The sequence below is a fragment of the Chiloscyllium plagiosum genome, chromosome 4, assembly GCF_004010195.1.
Source record: "Chiloscyllium plagiosum isolate BGI_BamShark_2017 chromosome 4, ASM401019v2, whole genome shotgun sequence".
NCBI classification, from domain to species: domain Eukaryota; kingdom Metazoa; phylum Chordata; class Chondrichthyes; order Orectolobiformes; family Hemiscylliidae; genus Chiloscyllium; species Chiloscyllium plagiosum.
Window position 1 is genome coordinate 136,436,562 of NC_057713.1, and position 15,400 is coordinate 136,451,961.

Sequence of the window (15,400 nt, forward strand, 5' to 3'; positions counted from 1 at the left end):
TTAGATTGACTGACTGTCTACAGATCATAGATATGGATGCTGTCAGAACGTTCCCTTTGTTTAAAAGGAATGTTGCAAGTGTATTCGGAGGTAACAGACCAAACCCTCCCATTGCTGGAACACTTACCCAATCACCTGCCAATCTGTTCATTAACAGCTGAATAAGGGAACGTATGTCACCAATCACAGAACTCAGCACAATGACCAGAGTTGCTGGCCAATCAGAAGCTGCCAGCCTTGGGTCCTATATCCAGCTGGTTGAGTTGCCTTCCTCAGGAGACCTGTTGGTGGCTGGGAAGGTATATTGTTGTTTTGTTGCATGTGAATAGGGTCAATGAGATTGGAAACAAGGGTAGGATGGTGGCTTTCAGAGTTCATACGATTACCCTTCACCTCTGGCTCAGATCGCCATCAGGTCGGTGCACTTTGGGACCTGGAAGCTGACCAAGTCCTTTTTATATTTTCAGTTGGGTGAATCAGTCCCATTTGTTTTCACGTGGAGATGCAGCTGATTGGGAAGTTCAGACCCTCAAAGTAGCCAGTAATTGGTCACTTAGGGGACTTGATTACTGGTGAGTGGAGAACCTTCTTACCCAGTACTTGGGGCTCTTGTGTCTCAGTGCTAGTGCCTCTACCTTTGAGCCAGGAAACCCAGGTTCAATCCCACCTGCTCCAAAGGTGTGTCATACCATCTCTGAACAAGGTGATTGGAAAATGTCTGACCCACCATTGAACTGTGATGAGTTCCTCTCCAGGATCAACCTTTGGTGTTATTTCCATTTCTCACCATTTGAAGGGAGAGAAATGTAAATATGACCGTATTGTAAACGGATGAAGCTTAAATGACCTTAGCAAAGAATAACGAGCTTTTCTTTCCTAATGGTTGAAAAACAGCAGGTGTTAGGAGTCTTTTCCAGCACTTTGTATTTATTGTTTGCAGTTGGCAATTTGTAAAAGATAACATTATTGTCTCTTTACTTTGTACAGCCATTGAGTGCTTTATATATCCTGTGTTTGACTTCCTGTGACAGCTGGTGTGTTAACCATAACTCACCTCAAACTGCAGCCAGAGCCAGTGTAAGACATTCCGTTCTTTCAAAAATGTGCATTACTAAAAGCTGGCATTGTGACCGCTGTATGGAAGTTAGTGTTAGCATGTGACATGTGCCGTGATAGGTTTTACAACATAACATATAGGAGCAAAAGTCATTCAGCCACTCGAGTCTCCTTCAGCATTCCATGAGATCATGGCTGATCTGCTAACCCTCAACTTCACTTTCCATAACCCTTGATTCCTTTCCTGATTTAAAAACCTCTCTCTCAGCCTTGAATATACTTAAAGCTTTCTTTAGTGAATCTAAGGCATTCTTTCTCACTCAGATGAGGAGGAATTTCTTCTCAATCTTAAACGTGTGATCCTTTACTCTGAGCTATACCCTCTGATCCTAGACTCTCCCTCCAGGGGACACTACTTTTCCACATCTTCCCTATCGAGTCCTTAAGCCTGTTGGATGTTTCACTGAGATTCTTACACAGCCTTAGTCCTCTGCCTTCAAGACACACTAATGAAACTGCAGCCCAGGCTGTTCCAGTGCCCGATGCTGGGCTAACAGCAGCCCCTGGTATAGGAGCAGGAAACCTGGGAGCTCAGGTCTTTGGCATGAATTTACTTTGCAGCCTTTCTTCAGCTACATCGAAGGTCTCGGTCTCTCGCTCTCGCTCTCGCTCTTCCACCCCTGTTCACTCCCCCTCACATGGAGAGAGGACAGGAGGGTGGAGCTGAAGCCGAGATGGTCCTATTAAACAGCAGAGTAGACTCCTGGGGCTGAATTGCCTACTCCTGCTCCTTGTTTTCATATACTCCCTCTCCATCTCCCATGGCTCTTCCCCATGCTCATTTACCCATCTCTGATTCCTTATAGCCTGTTACCAAGCCTATACCAATGTACCCATCCCTTTTATATCCCCATGCCATTCTATGCCTATGTACCCATCTTCCATGGCCCCTCAATACCCTCTGTCATTTTGAGGCTATAAAGGGACATGGAGGTGTTTGGGGGCATGGGGTGGCGAATATCAACTCCCAACCCTACTCATCAACACCTTCCCTGTCTATATGACTCCCTTAATAATCATGATAACTGCAGCTCTGGAGGTGTGCTGATAGCATCTATTGATGGTGTTACTATTGGGGAGAAAAAACACTCATCTATAATAATAAAAAAATCAATCCATTGTTTACATAAGGTATTAAGTGAAATGTTTGAAATCAATTTAATTAAGTACTTAATCCCTTATGTCAACAAATATTTCCACTCAAGAATTGATAGGAACTGTCCATCAACATCTCACTTGATGGAATTCAATGTGAGAATGGTAGTAAGGGAAATTGGTTTTACAGTTTATGGTTTCAAGTGACAGGTACTATGGAATACTCTTTTGTTTTAAAAAAATTCCACACACATTTATTTCCTTGAGAACCTTGCCAGTTGCAATACGTTTAAGCACTCATTAGACATGAGCATGTCTTAACAAGATCTAAAACAGACCTTTCATCTCCACCATTGCAGACATCAGGACATTATGAAGCTGAATAATTTGTTTATGCTCCTTTTAGGAGGTCAGATTTGTTGGGGGTAGGGTGCACTTGAGGCTGGGAAATTCATAAGTAGTCCTTTCCTTGATGCCCTTCAGAGTTTAACAGCAGGACACCATTTTTAAATTGTGTCCTGAACCACATGAGGCCAGAAGCCAAAGTCTGTAAGAACAAGCCGGTGTAATGTGGGGGGCGATGGTGCTTGGCTTGGTCAAGCAGACAACTCGTGGACCGGGGTGGGGTTGGGATAATTTTATTAATTCTGAGAAAGGGCCATTCAACCCTAAATGCTAACTCTGATTTCTCTCCACAGGTGTTGCCAGACCTGCTGAGCTTTTGCAGCAATTTCTGCTTTTGTCTCTGATTTACACCATCCGCAGTTCTTTCATTTTAGGTTTTATTAGGTCCCTAGTACTCCTCTTTCCCCATGCCCCCCCTACTTCTTTAAAAGGTATTTTGTTCATGGGTTCAGCCACTTCCAATTGCTGCAGGTAGCTCAAGTTTTCAGTGCCTGCATACTTCAAATTGAACACATCTAAAATAAGTGTCCCTTCGTTGTAATGCTTAACTTGGTTACCCTGCTCTGCCCTCTGTTTAAACCATAACTCTGTGAAGTTGAGGAAGGTAGATTTTTTTTGTTTCATTATCAACTGGTGATGTCCCTTCACTTCACTGATTACTGAATGTTAAACCAATCCTTAATGGTTAGTCTGCAATACAATATGATGGAGGAACTGGTGTTAATCATTAGCAGCTGAAGTGCACACAGCTCTTCTGTCTGGATAAAGAGCAAAGGAAGAGTTTAGCAGAAATAGTCTTCAAAAAGAATGTTTTATTCACAGCATGTATTCTGTTTTAATTACCAAACCTGAAACATTATCTCTGCTTTCTCTCCGCAGATGCTGCCAGACCTGCTGAGCTTTCCCAGCAATTTGCTTTTGTTTCTAATTTACAGCATCCGTGGTTCTTTTGTTCTGTTTTATTCTGTTTGCTTTGATCAATGATGAACCTTTTACTGCCTTTCATCCGCACATCAATGTGTGAAATGCTATAAGCAGATGAGATATGAAGTTTATTTTCATTAGGCAACATACCACTTGATTAATTTTATCCTTCCACTGACGTCAGTGCATCGATTTAATTCAAGGCTGTTTCTATCAGAGAAACGCAGTGGTACTATTCTCTCCAGTCAGCAAATAACTAACCTTGGAAATTTACTCGTTTTTTGTTTTGATGAATGTTGCTTCTCATTACCAAATTCTTCCAGCAAAATCTTTTAATCAATTTGTTCCCAAATGCCTTTACCAGAGAAGAACCAAAAACATCTCCTATGTAGTAGATCTGGATTTTATTACAACAGTAATATTGAGATTCAAGTGGAACTTATTAGTGCTGAAGCTCAAACTCTCGAACATTGTGCAGAAATACGCAACTATGGTCAGGGGCTGACCGTCAACCAAGGCTTACATAATAGTTTCACATGCTGAATATAATGTTTTGATTCAAAATATCTAATTTTAGTGACAATTACCACAAGGATTGCCTACTTTTGGAATTGCATGATTTCCTTCCTATTCTCAGTACACATGTTTGGGATAATTTTTAACCCTTCTGCCTAATTGATATAGTTAAAGCCATCATTGTGATGTAGCCATTGAAGTCTTCGTTAACCTACCTGAAGTGGGTGACACCCATTTCCCTAAAGGAAGTTTCCTTCCCTAAAAGACATTTGTGAACTAGATGGTGTTTTCTGACAGGTGCCAATAGTTTAATGGTCATCATTGGATGATGAAATAAGAATCATTGGAATTCCACTATTTGCCATGGTGGTCAGGTCCTCCGAACACTACCTGAGTTTCTGGATTAACAGGCCAAAGCTAATACCACTCTGCTGTCACCTCCCCATCCAAATGGAAATGGGGAACATGTGATGAGGGTGGAAGATAAGCAGTAAGCTTAAACAAAGTAGTCAGGGGACACAGCCTTGATGCTGAGCAGCTCAATGCTGCTCCATTTCTACAAAGGAAAGAGTAGTAACAGGTCCCGAAACCAGAATTAAATGACATTTATTTTGCTCTCCTTATGGAGCCTGGAGGAGCTAAAGTGCTCTTATTAAGCCCCACAAAGAATGTCTAGGCCGGTCTTGCTCCTTCTTCCCTCTTGAGAGCTTCTAGCGATGTGTGGATTGTTATTTTTGTTGCCTGTTACTGTGATGTCAGCTAGGGGTCTCATATCCACAAATTTCTATTGACCAGCTAGTTGCCACTACGCAAACTTTTTATTTGGAATGATGATGAGGGTAATCTGTTTTAATTACCAGGTCTTTCTCAGCTAAGGGCAGGGGTGAGAATGGCTCACTGCTTACCTTCTATCCTCATCACCTGTTCCTATTTCCATTTGTATGGGGAGGTGATATCCGAGTGGTATTAGCTCTGGCATGTTAATCCAGAAACTCAGAGAATGTTCTGAGGACCTGGGTTCAAATCCCACCATGGCAAATAGTGGAATTTGAATTCAATAAAATTCCAATGATTCTTATTTGACCATCCAATGATTACCATGAAACCATTGCCACTTGTCAGAAAATCCCATCTGGGTCACGACTGCCTTCCTTACCTAGCCTGGCCTACATGTGACTCCAGACTCGCAGCAATGGGGTTGACTCTTAAATTACTCTCTGGGCAATTAGGGATGGGTAATAAATGCTGGCCTAGCCAGCAACACCCACATTCAAGGAATGATTAATAAAAATTTGCAGCTATAACAGTTTTGTATTCTAATTGAATTTATTAGTTATCCAGGTTTCAATATTTTAAATCCTCAAGATAGCAAAGAATGTTATTCAATCTGTCTTTAGTACTCCTTACTAAAGTGGTGGCAATTGTTTTAAATGACAGAAATGGCCATTCATCTGTTTAGCGAATTTGGTATGAGTCCCAGAGGAAACATCTTCAAATAAAAGGAAAATATGCTTTGGAGCACCCTTTGCATCATCAGGACAACCCGAAATGCTTCACAAGCAGTGACGTACTATTCAAGTGGAATCTCCGTTGTAACACAGGAATCTCAGCTGACAACATTTAGCAAAATACGTGTGTTTTTCCCCCCTTGTGATTGTGTATAAGAGTATCTTTGAAAGTGTGCATTGTTATGAAGCAGGGATTCATAGTAAAATCTTATCTGCTTGCCTCTAAATTGATCCAGAACTAACTCCTAATTAAAAAGAAATTAATCTATTTTTCCAAATCAACCTTTTTCAGAGATGTTAATACACACCTCTGGGGAAGGTGGGACTTGAAGCTGGCCACAAGAGGTCCCCTTCAGAACTTAATTTTAAAGGTTCGAGCCAATTCAAAGGTTCATTATTTTGCCCTCAACATCCCACTTACCCAAAATAATGAATTTAATTTGTTCAATCTTCTTTTCCACAGAAAGAGTGGTGATTTTCATTGGTTTGAATTGGTCCATAGTAAAACAAATAAACTAAAATGTTAACAGTTTCTCACCCCATTTGTTCTTGATATCAGAAAAAACAGTTTTGAAATTTAGTTGTACTGAAGAAAACAATAAGGTGGTGTGACTGCTTCAGCAGTTTATAAATACATGAAGCATAGATCTGAAAGCTGTAAGAAGTATATTTATGGCACAGGGCTTGTTTTGACCCTGTTGAGTAGCACATAGATAAAATTATTCTACTGAGTAATTTGTAAGACAGGAATTCTACAGTGGTAGACAGCACAGATATATTGGAACTGTTGTTTTGTTATTCCATATGTCTGATCAGTCAAATGAACAGGGTGAACCTTCTACTAAGGAATTTCTCAGGCATGAATGTCCCATTCTCTCTCAACAGGGTGAAGACAATACACCCACAGTATCCCACTGTATGAGAAATGGATCTTTGTGAGGCTGCTGCTCCTTCAAAGTACAAAGCATGTTTTGTGTTGCCTTCTATAATTAATGCAGTCGTGAACAGCAGCTGTAGCAGTTGGCTTGTTCTCATAGTCCTGCGGAATATTCCAGAAAAGAAAAGCTGATGTGCAAGAACAAGAGTTCGTTTTACGTGCCCTGATGCTTCACATAATTGTTTCTGTAGACTGTTTATGCATTTGCATTTTGTAAATGGATATTTATTAAATATTTTATTGGTGTAGAAATTCTTTCATACACTTAACAACTCAACAGTGAAACATATTTCTGAAGTTTTGAGTTTGAAGCTCTTTGCTGCTTAAAATAGTTCAATTTTGCATACTGTGGCTTATAAGCATTAAAAGGAAATTTTCTCTTCAGTGAATGAGTGTAGATTATCTGCATTAATGAACAATACTACAGTGAGTGCCTGCACTTAAAGAATTCAGTCGCAACTCAGTTTATCCTTTATCAAAGAAATTATTTAATTTGGCTATTCCTGATCATGTTAAATTATGAACTGTTATTTTCTAAAAAAGCTTCAATAATTTCTGTGACTTTAAATTGAATATCTATGCAGAGGGTTAGATCAGGTGGACAGTGAGAGCCCTTTTCCTCAGATGGTGAAGGCTAACATAAGGGGACATAGCTTTAAATTGAGGGGTGATGATTTAGGACAGATTTCAGGGGTCATTTCTTTACTCATAGTAGTAAGGGCATGGAACGGCCTGCCTGCAACTGTAGTAGACTCGCCAATGTTAAGGGAATTTAAATGGACATTGGATTTACATATGGATAATAATGAAACGGTGTAGGTTAGATGGCCGTCAGATTAGTTTCACAGATCGGTGCGATATCGAGGGCCAAAGATCCTGTACTGCGTTGTAACATTCTATGTTCTAAATAAATTGCATTTACTTTTTACTAAAGGAAGGTTTGCAGCAATTAGTAAAATTAGTGCAATGTAGATTTTGCTGCAGTTATGAGAAACTGAAACCTGTCTCAACAGCATGGTTTGATATGTCTTTTATTTCAAATCATTCTGCTCCTGAATGATACTCCAATTTAGTTTGTCATAGATGTAACTAGATTTACAGAAACTTTATCTATGTTTCATTCAAGCCAATGCTATGAACCGTATTAGAGAGGTAGCAAGCTAAAATAGCACTATAATATATAGTTTCAATAAGCTTTGATTGTGTTTTTAAACTGGTAGACCTTGCTTTACCCTCATTTGGATTTACATTTTGAGACACGTTGAGTGTGTCAAGTTCAATAATTTTTAATGCAATTTCATTCCAAATGATGTTGAGATGAGAGGACATGTTAGTGGAAGAAAATTTGAATGAATATCTGGAACCTCTAGTGACTTTTTTTTTGTGCAACCCATCTGTTTTATAATGTGCTGAATCAAACTTTTGAATATTTAATGGGTCCACAAAACAGGCTATATTTCTCAATTCTTTGTATTTCCTGTTTAATGCATCCTTTGTCTAAATGCTACTTTATTTTCATTTCTTTCCTTTTTCCCATTTTTCCCTTTTGGCTGTCTAAGCCACAAACTGTTGATCTTGTTGATTGCACCACTGTAGATGGTTCAAACCTACAATCTAAACTATTAGTTGAAATCCTGAGCAAATTGCTGGAGACTGCTAAATTCAGCTGAAATACTCATTTATTTTGATTTATTATCTGGAAATCTTTGACAAATTACTTTTCAAAATATTCTGTACATGATAACGTTTCAAGTTGCTGCAAACTACAGGCTAGATGTTTAATTGAATATTCCATTTTAATGAAAGATCTGCATGGTACTTCTTTCATAGTTGATTGGTGAAGTGCAATTAGTGAAACAATAATAATTTAATGTTTAGCTGATCATGTGCCATAATTTTCAAAATTGAACTCTATAGATTGTGTAGGCATCAATTTTACACATTTGAGCAGGTAAGATGGTAACATTTTGTTTATGCTCCTGGTACTGATTATTCTACAAACAGTGCTGTGTCAGAATTTGAACATTTTCCTATCCATTGCATTGTTTTTCTATTCATATACAAGTACAAACAGAACTTACATCAATATTGCAGACATTTTACAGACATTATTTAAATATTTGGAGTATCTGTAGATGGAAGCATCTTTTTTTAATTGAGTAACTTAATTTAATAAACTTTCTAGGAGCTTTCTTAATTCCTCATCACAAGTATCTGCCAGGATACTAAGCTAGAACCATAGAGTAATAAACTTATGGCCTTACTAAAGGTGGTGATGAAGCATTTGACAACTTTGTGTATCAGTGGAGCTGTGAGCATAAGGACTGATGTCAAAATCACATCTTCCTTGTTATGTCTAAATCAATTCAAACAAATCTTTAGGTTTCAATTCTTGATTCTGCGTGAAAAGAAAATATTGATAGTTTAATTATCTTATAGAATTGATGTCCCTGATTTTCTGTATTGAAAGTGCAAATTTTTGTACTGCATTAAGATAAACAGTAAAGACAATATCCAAAGCTAACCTTCACAAGTATTTCCAAGATTGTAAAATGATTGTCCTTAGTGAGAACACATTAAACATTTCCTATCTCTCCAAGTTATGACCAGAAATCCTTTATAGTCAAAAACCCAGTGCTATAATTGAGTTTTTGGCAAATTATTTTAGCGTTGCATTGTTAAGTACTCAGATAACTCTCCTTTTCAATAACTTGTCGCACAAATCTCATTCACATAAAGATGTTACTGCATTGGATCCCACATAGCAGCTGAGCTAAGATTATCAATTGAGAGTTTGTTACTTTTATAATAGCTGTTTAAAAAAATTGATCTCCATATTAGTACAATAATGTCAGTATAGTCTTTTTTTTAAAGCTTTCATTTGTGAATGTTATCTATGCCGTGACTATGTGTACAGCAAAATTTTCATCTCAAAAATATGAGCAACTATGGCCAAATCTCAGGAAGCATGCCCTTGACCCAGCCAGTAAAGCCCATGTCCCTGAATTAATGGAAATCTTCCTGTAGCCTTGTAGGCCTTCAATATCGATACATATTGGATGTAGGTTTGCTCGCTGAGCTGAAAGGTTCATTTCCAGAAGTTTCATTACCTTACTAGGTTACATCTTCAGTGGACCTCATGCAAAGCAATGCTGAAAATTCCTGCTTTCTAATTATATGTTTGGGTTTCTTTGGGTTGGTGATGTGATTTCCTGTGGTGAAGTCACTTCCTGTTCCTTTTTTTTAGGGGGTGGTAGATGGGGTCTAACTTGATGTGTTTGTTGATAGAGTTCCAGTTGGAATGCCATGCTTCTAGGAATTCTCATGCGTGTCTTTGTTTGGATTGTCCTAGGATGGATGTGTTGTCTCAGTCAAAGTGGTGTCCTTTCTCATCCGTATGTGAGGATACTAGTGAGAGAGGGTCATGTCTTTCATGGGTAGTTGGTGTTCACGTATCCTGGTGGCTAGTTTTCTGCCTGTTTATCTAATGTAGTGTTTGTTACAGTCCTTGCACAGTTATTTTGTAAATAACATTAGTTTTGCTCATTGTCTGTATCGGGTCTTTCAAGTTCATTAGCTGTTGTTTTAGTGTGTTGGTGGGTTTGTGGGCTACCATGATGCCAAGGGGTCTGAGTAGTCTGGCAGTCATTTCCAAGATGTCTTTGATGCAGGGGAGAGTGGCTAGGGTTTCTGGACATGTTTTGTCTGCTTGTTTGGGTTTGTTGCTGAGACATCCAAAACCTCAACTTGAGCTACAAATCTTCTCAAAACTCATCAATACATATTCTCATCACTTCTCCTATTATTAATGTGGAGATTAGGAGCAAGAGTAGATCATTCAGTCTTTTGAGTCTGTTTCACCATTGAATATGATCATGCCTGATCATCCAGCCCAGTCCCCTGTTTCCACTTTCCCCCATTCCCACTTTCCCCCATACCCTTTGATCCCTTCAGCTCTAACTATAACTGACTCCTCCTTGAAAACATTCAATGTTTTGGCCTCAACTGCTTTCTGTGCCTGAGGATTCCTCAGGCTCCCCATTCTCTGGGTGAAATTGCTGGAATAAATTTCTCTTCATCTTGGTGTAAATACCCTATCCTGAATCAGGGCCACGAGTACCTTACTCAGCCACAGGATTCAAAATACTGACAACATTCATGACACTGTTTACAGGATATAGCTTTAATCAATTGCTCCTTAGTATTACATCAGCACCAGAAAGTTTTCAAAGAACCATAATGAACACCCTTGAAGAATTAGAGGGAGTTATGTGTCATTGGAATGGCATTCTTTATTGATGTTCCACTATATCAGAGCACACTGATAGACAGAGACTGCGCTCCAATGCAAGAAGCCAAGACTAACTTTCAATGAAAAATATAATTTCTCACAACCAGCCATTAAAGTTTTGGAGCATGGCATTCATGCAGCAAGCATCTACTCTTCTCCTAAAAGGAAAGCAACGTGGTCAAAGATTTCCTGATGTCTTGCAAAGTCACATAACTTCAACATTTCATAGTGATGGTGAATCAGATCACACCATTGAATCACAATGACAATTCCATAAGTAAGACCAAACACATTTGCTGGCGCAAATTAAAACACATTTCGTCCAAGAGGAGAAAAGAAATGCTCATTTCATCAGACATCAGCTCATTACAACTCAGAATAGCAACTGCAGGTACATCAACAAACAGTTTAGTATCTGTACCCCTCTCTCAAACATACCATATAAAAACTGAAATGGAAAAATGATGCACAGTAATTAAACAATTAATTGGTGAGGCCTCACCAGAGTGCTGTGTATCAATCTGTAATCCACACTACAGGAGGGATGTGATATTCCTGGAGAGGGTCCATAGGGAATTTACCAGGATAGTCCCTGGGCGAGAGAGCTTCAGTAATGAAGAGAGGTTAGACAGACTGGGATGGTTTTCCTTAGAGCAGATGAGATTGAGAAGAGATATGACTGAGGTGCATAAAAGTATTTAGATATAGAGAGGGTAGACAGAAAAAAACATTTTCTTTGATGGAGGGATCAGTGACCAGGGACAGAGATTTCAGGAAAGGGGCAGGAGGGTTAGAGGAAATCTGAGGAGAAACCATTTTGCCCAGAGGGTGGTGGGAATTGGGCGCTCACTGGCTGGAAGGGTGGGAGAAGCAGAAACCCTATCACATTGAAGAAGGATTTAAATATTCACTTGTGATACCGAGGCAAATAAAGCCAGGGCCAAGTGCTGGGAAATGGAAACCATCAACTGGTTGTTGGAGACTGGTGCAGACATTTTGGGCTGAAGAAACATTTTCTGTTCTGTAAATCTCTGTGATCAATGACTTCAAGAAGCAATAGCTACTGGTATGAAGATTTCAGACTATGTCTTCATTTTAAAGTATATTATAAAACCAGGTGACTAATCATTGCCAGCATTATTAAAAACCAAGGAACTAGTGAAGATGCCACTGAGGGTGCAGAGATTTTGTTTATATTATTAACCAGCTGACGATAAGTCAGATCCCAGAGTCAAATGCATTTTGGGAAAGCAAATCTTAGCAGGACTTATACACTTAATGGTAAGGTCCTAGGGAGTGTTGCTGAACAAAGAGACCTTGGGGTGCAGGTTCATAGCTTCTTGAAAGTGGAGTTGCAGGTAGATAGGATAGTGAAGAAGGTGTTTGGTATGTTTGGAGGGTTTGGAGGGATATGTGCCAGGTGCTGGCAGGTGGGACTAGATTGGGTTAGGATATCTGGTCAGCATGGACAGGTTGGACCGAAGGGTCTGTTTCCATGCTGTACATCTGTATGACTCTATGACTCGAAATAGAACATAACAGTGCAGTACGGGCCCTTCAGTCCTCTATGTTGCGCTGGCCTGTGGAACCAATCTGAAATCCATCTATCCTACACTATTCCGTTTAAATGCCCTTTGCCACTCCCTCACCACCCAACGCCTGGAGGAAGATCGCCTCATCTTCTGCCTCGGAACACTTCAACCCCAGGGCATCAATGTGGACATCACTAGATTCCTCATTTCCCCTCCCCCCACCTTACTCCAATTCCAACCCTCCAGCTCAACACTGTCCTCATGACCTGTCCTACCTGCAAATCTCCCTTCCCACCTATCTTTTCCATCCTAACACCTCCATACCCACCCCCATTCACCTATTTACTCTTTGCTACCTTCTCCCCAGCCCCACTACCCTCCCATTTATCTCTCCACCCTGGAGGCTTCCTGCCTCCATTTCTGATGAAGGGCTTTTGCCCAAAACATCGATTTTTCCTGTTCCTCGGATGCTGCCTGACCTGCTGTGCTTTTCCAGCACCACTCTAATCTCGATTTAAAATTTGAAAGTCTACAGGCAATGCATTCCACACCCCTAATATTCTCTGAGTAAAGAAATTACCTCTCACATCTGTCCTATGTCTATCACCCCTCAATTTAAATCTATGTGCCCTCATGCTAGCCATCACCATCTGAGGAAAAAGGCTCTTCCCGTCCACCCTATCTAACCCTCTGATTATCTTATTTGTCTCAATTAAGATTAGATTAGATTACATTACATTAGTGTTGAAACAGGCCCTTTGGCCCAACAAGTCCACACCGACCCGCTGAAGCGCAACCCACCCCTACATTTACCCCTTACTATGGGCAATTTAGCATGGCCAATTCACCTGGCCTGCACATCTTTGGACTGTGGGAGGAAACCGGAGCACCCGGAGGAAACCCATGCAGACACGGGGAGAACGTGCAAATTCCACACAGTCAGTTGCCTGAGGCGGGAATTGAACCCGGGTCTCTGGCGCTGTGAGGCAGCAGTGCTAACCACCGTGCTGCCCACAAATTAAGTCACCTCCAAACCTTCTCTCTAATGAAAACAGGCTCAATCCCTCAGCCTTTCCTCATAAGACCTTCCCTCCATACCATGAAACATCCTAGTAAATCTCCTTTGAACTCTTTCCAAAGCTTCCACATCCTTCCTATAATGTGGTTACCAGAACTTGTACGCAATACTCCAAGTGTGGCTGCACCAGAGTTTTGTATGGATACAGCATGACTTCATGGCTCCAAAACTCAATCCCTCCACCAATAAAAGCTCACACGCTGTATGTCTTCTTTACATCCCTATCAACCTGAGTGGCAACTTTCAGGGATCTATGTACATAGACACCCAGAGCTCTCTGTTCATCTACACATGCAAGAATCTTACCATTAATCCAGTACTCTGCATTCTTGTTAATCCTTCCAAAGTGAATCACCTCACACTGTTTCTCATTAAAGTCCATTTGTGACCTTTCAGCTCAGCTTTGCAGCTTATCTATGTCCCTCTGTAACCTACAACATCTTTCAGCACTATCTACAACTCTACCGACCTTAGTGTCATCTGCAAATTTACTAACCCATCCTTCTATGCTCTCATCCAGGTCATTTATAAAAATGACAAACAGCAGTGGACCCAAAACCGATCCTTGCGGTACATCTTGTGGACTTGTTGGGCCGAAGGGCCTGTTTCCACACTGTAAGTAATCTAATCTAATCTGAACTCCAGGATGAACATTTCCCATCAACCATCACCCTCTGTCTTCTTTCAGCTAGCCAATTTCTGATCCAAAACGCTAAATCACCCTCAATCCCGTGCCTCTGTATTTTGTACAATAGCCTACTGTGGGGAGCCTTATCAAACACCTTACTGAAATCCATATACACCACATCAACCACATTACCCTCATCCACCTGTTTGGTCACTTTCTCAAAAAACTCAATAAGGTTTGTGAGGCATGACCTACCCTTGACAAAACCATGTTGACTATCCCTAATCAACTTATTCCTCTCTAGATGATTATAAATCCTATCTCTTATAACCTTTTCCAACACTCTACCCATAACTGAAGTAAGGCTCATTGGTCTATAATTATCAGGCTTGCATCTACACCCCTTCTTCCATTTACTATCCTCCAGTCTTCTGGCACTATTCCTGTAGACAATGTCAACATAAAGATCAAAGCCAAAGGCTCTGCAATCTCCTCCTTGAGAATTCCCAGAGAATTCCAGGATAATTCCCATCTGGCCCAGGGGACTTACCTATTTTCATACTTTCCAGAATTGCTAACACCTCCTCCTTGTGAACCTCAATCACATCTAGTCTGGTAGCCTGTATCTCAGTATTCTCCTGCCTTCCTCTTGACAAGAGATTCAACTTCTTTAGTAAACCACAGCTCCCTCGCTCGACCACTTCCTCCCTGCCTGACAGGTACATACTTATCGAGGACCCGCAGTAGCTGTTCCTTGAATAAGCTCCACATTTCAGTTGTGCCCATCCCCTGCAGTTTCCTTCCCCATCCTGTGCATCCTAAATCTTGCCTAATCGCATCGTAATTGCCTTTCCCCCAGCTATAACTCTTGCCCTGCGGTATATACCTATCCCTTTCCATTGCTAAAATGAACATAACCGAATTGTGGTCATTATTACCTACCTCCAAATCTAACACCTGGCCGGGTTCATTCCCCAGAACCAAATCCAATGTGGCCTTGCTCCTTGTTGGCCTGTCTACATACTGTGTCAGAAAACCCTCCTGCACACATTGGACAAAAACTGATCCATCCAGCTAAATCTTGCTAGATAAACCAAAGTATGGGTTTTTTTCTGTTTACTGTGGGGTCAGTCACTGAACATATTCACAAGAGACTTGTAATGTACTTCTAACACGAGAACATTAACAAAAATGGAAAGCAAGAGCTGTTCTTTACTATCTGAAACAGTCTCATCACAAATATCAGAAGGAAAGAATGTGATATCCTATTCCCCAACAATAACCTGCAGACGGAAACCTCAGTGAAACACAACTCCTCTCTTCATACTAAAGTCTTTAGTTCAGCTGTCATTGAATTTTGGAGCTTTCTC

General features: G+C 40.4%; 1 protein-coding gene across 3 annotated transcripts in view; it reads left to right on the top strand.

Moving 5' to 3' along the window:
- The window catches only part of ca8 (carbonic anhydrase VIII), a 65,492-nt gene extending 58,739 nt beyond the window's left edge, over positions 1–6,753 (top strand). For 2 of the 3 annotated variants that reach the window (XM_043689316.1, XM_043689320.1), the window contains one exon: positions 6,450–6,753. Coding sequence is in view for 1 of the 3 variants with exons in the window: in XM_043689320.1 (XP_043545255.1) it covers positions 6,450–6,503 (54 nt within the window). In the remaining 2 variants the exon portion in view is untranslated. Of the gene's footprint in view, positions 1–5,493; positions 6,422–6,449 lie in introns of those variants that run through there. The other variant, XM_043689317.1, reaches the window with a different exon arrangement.
- The last annotated feature ends 8,647 nt before the right edge of the window (positions 6,754–15,400 follow it).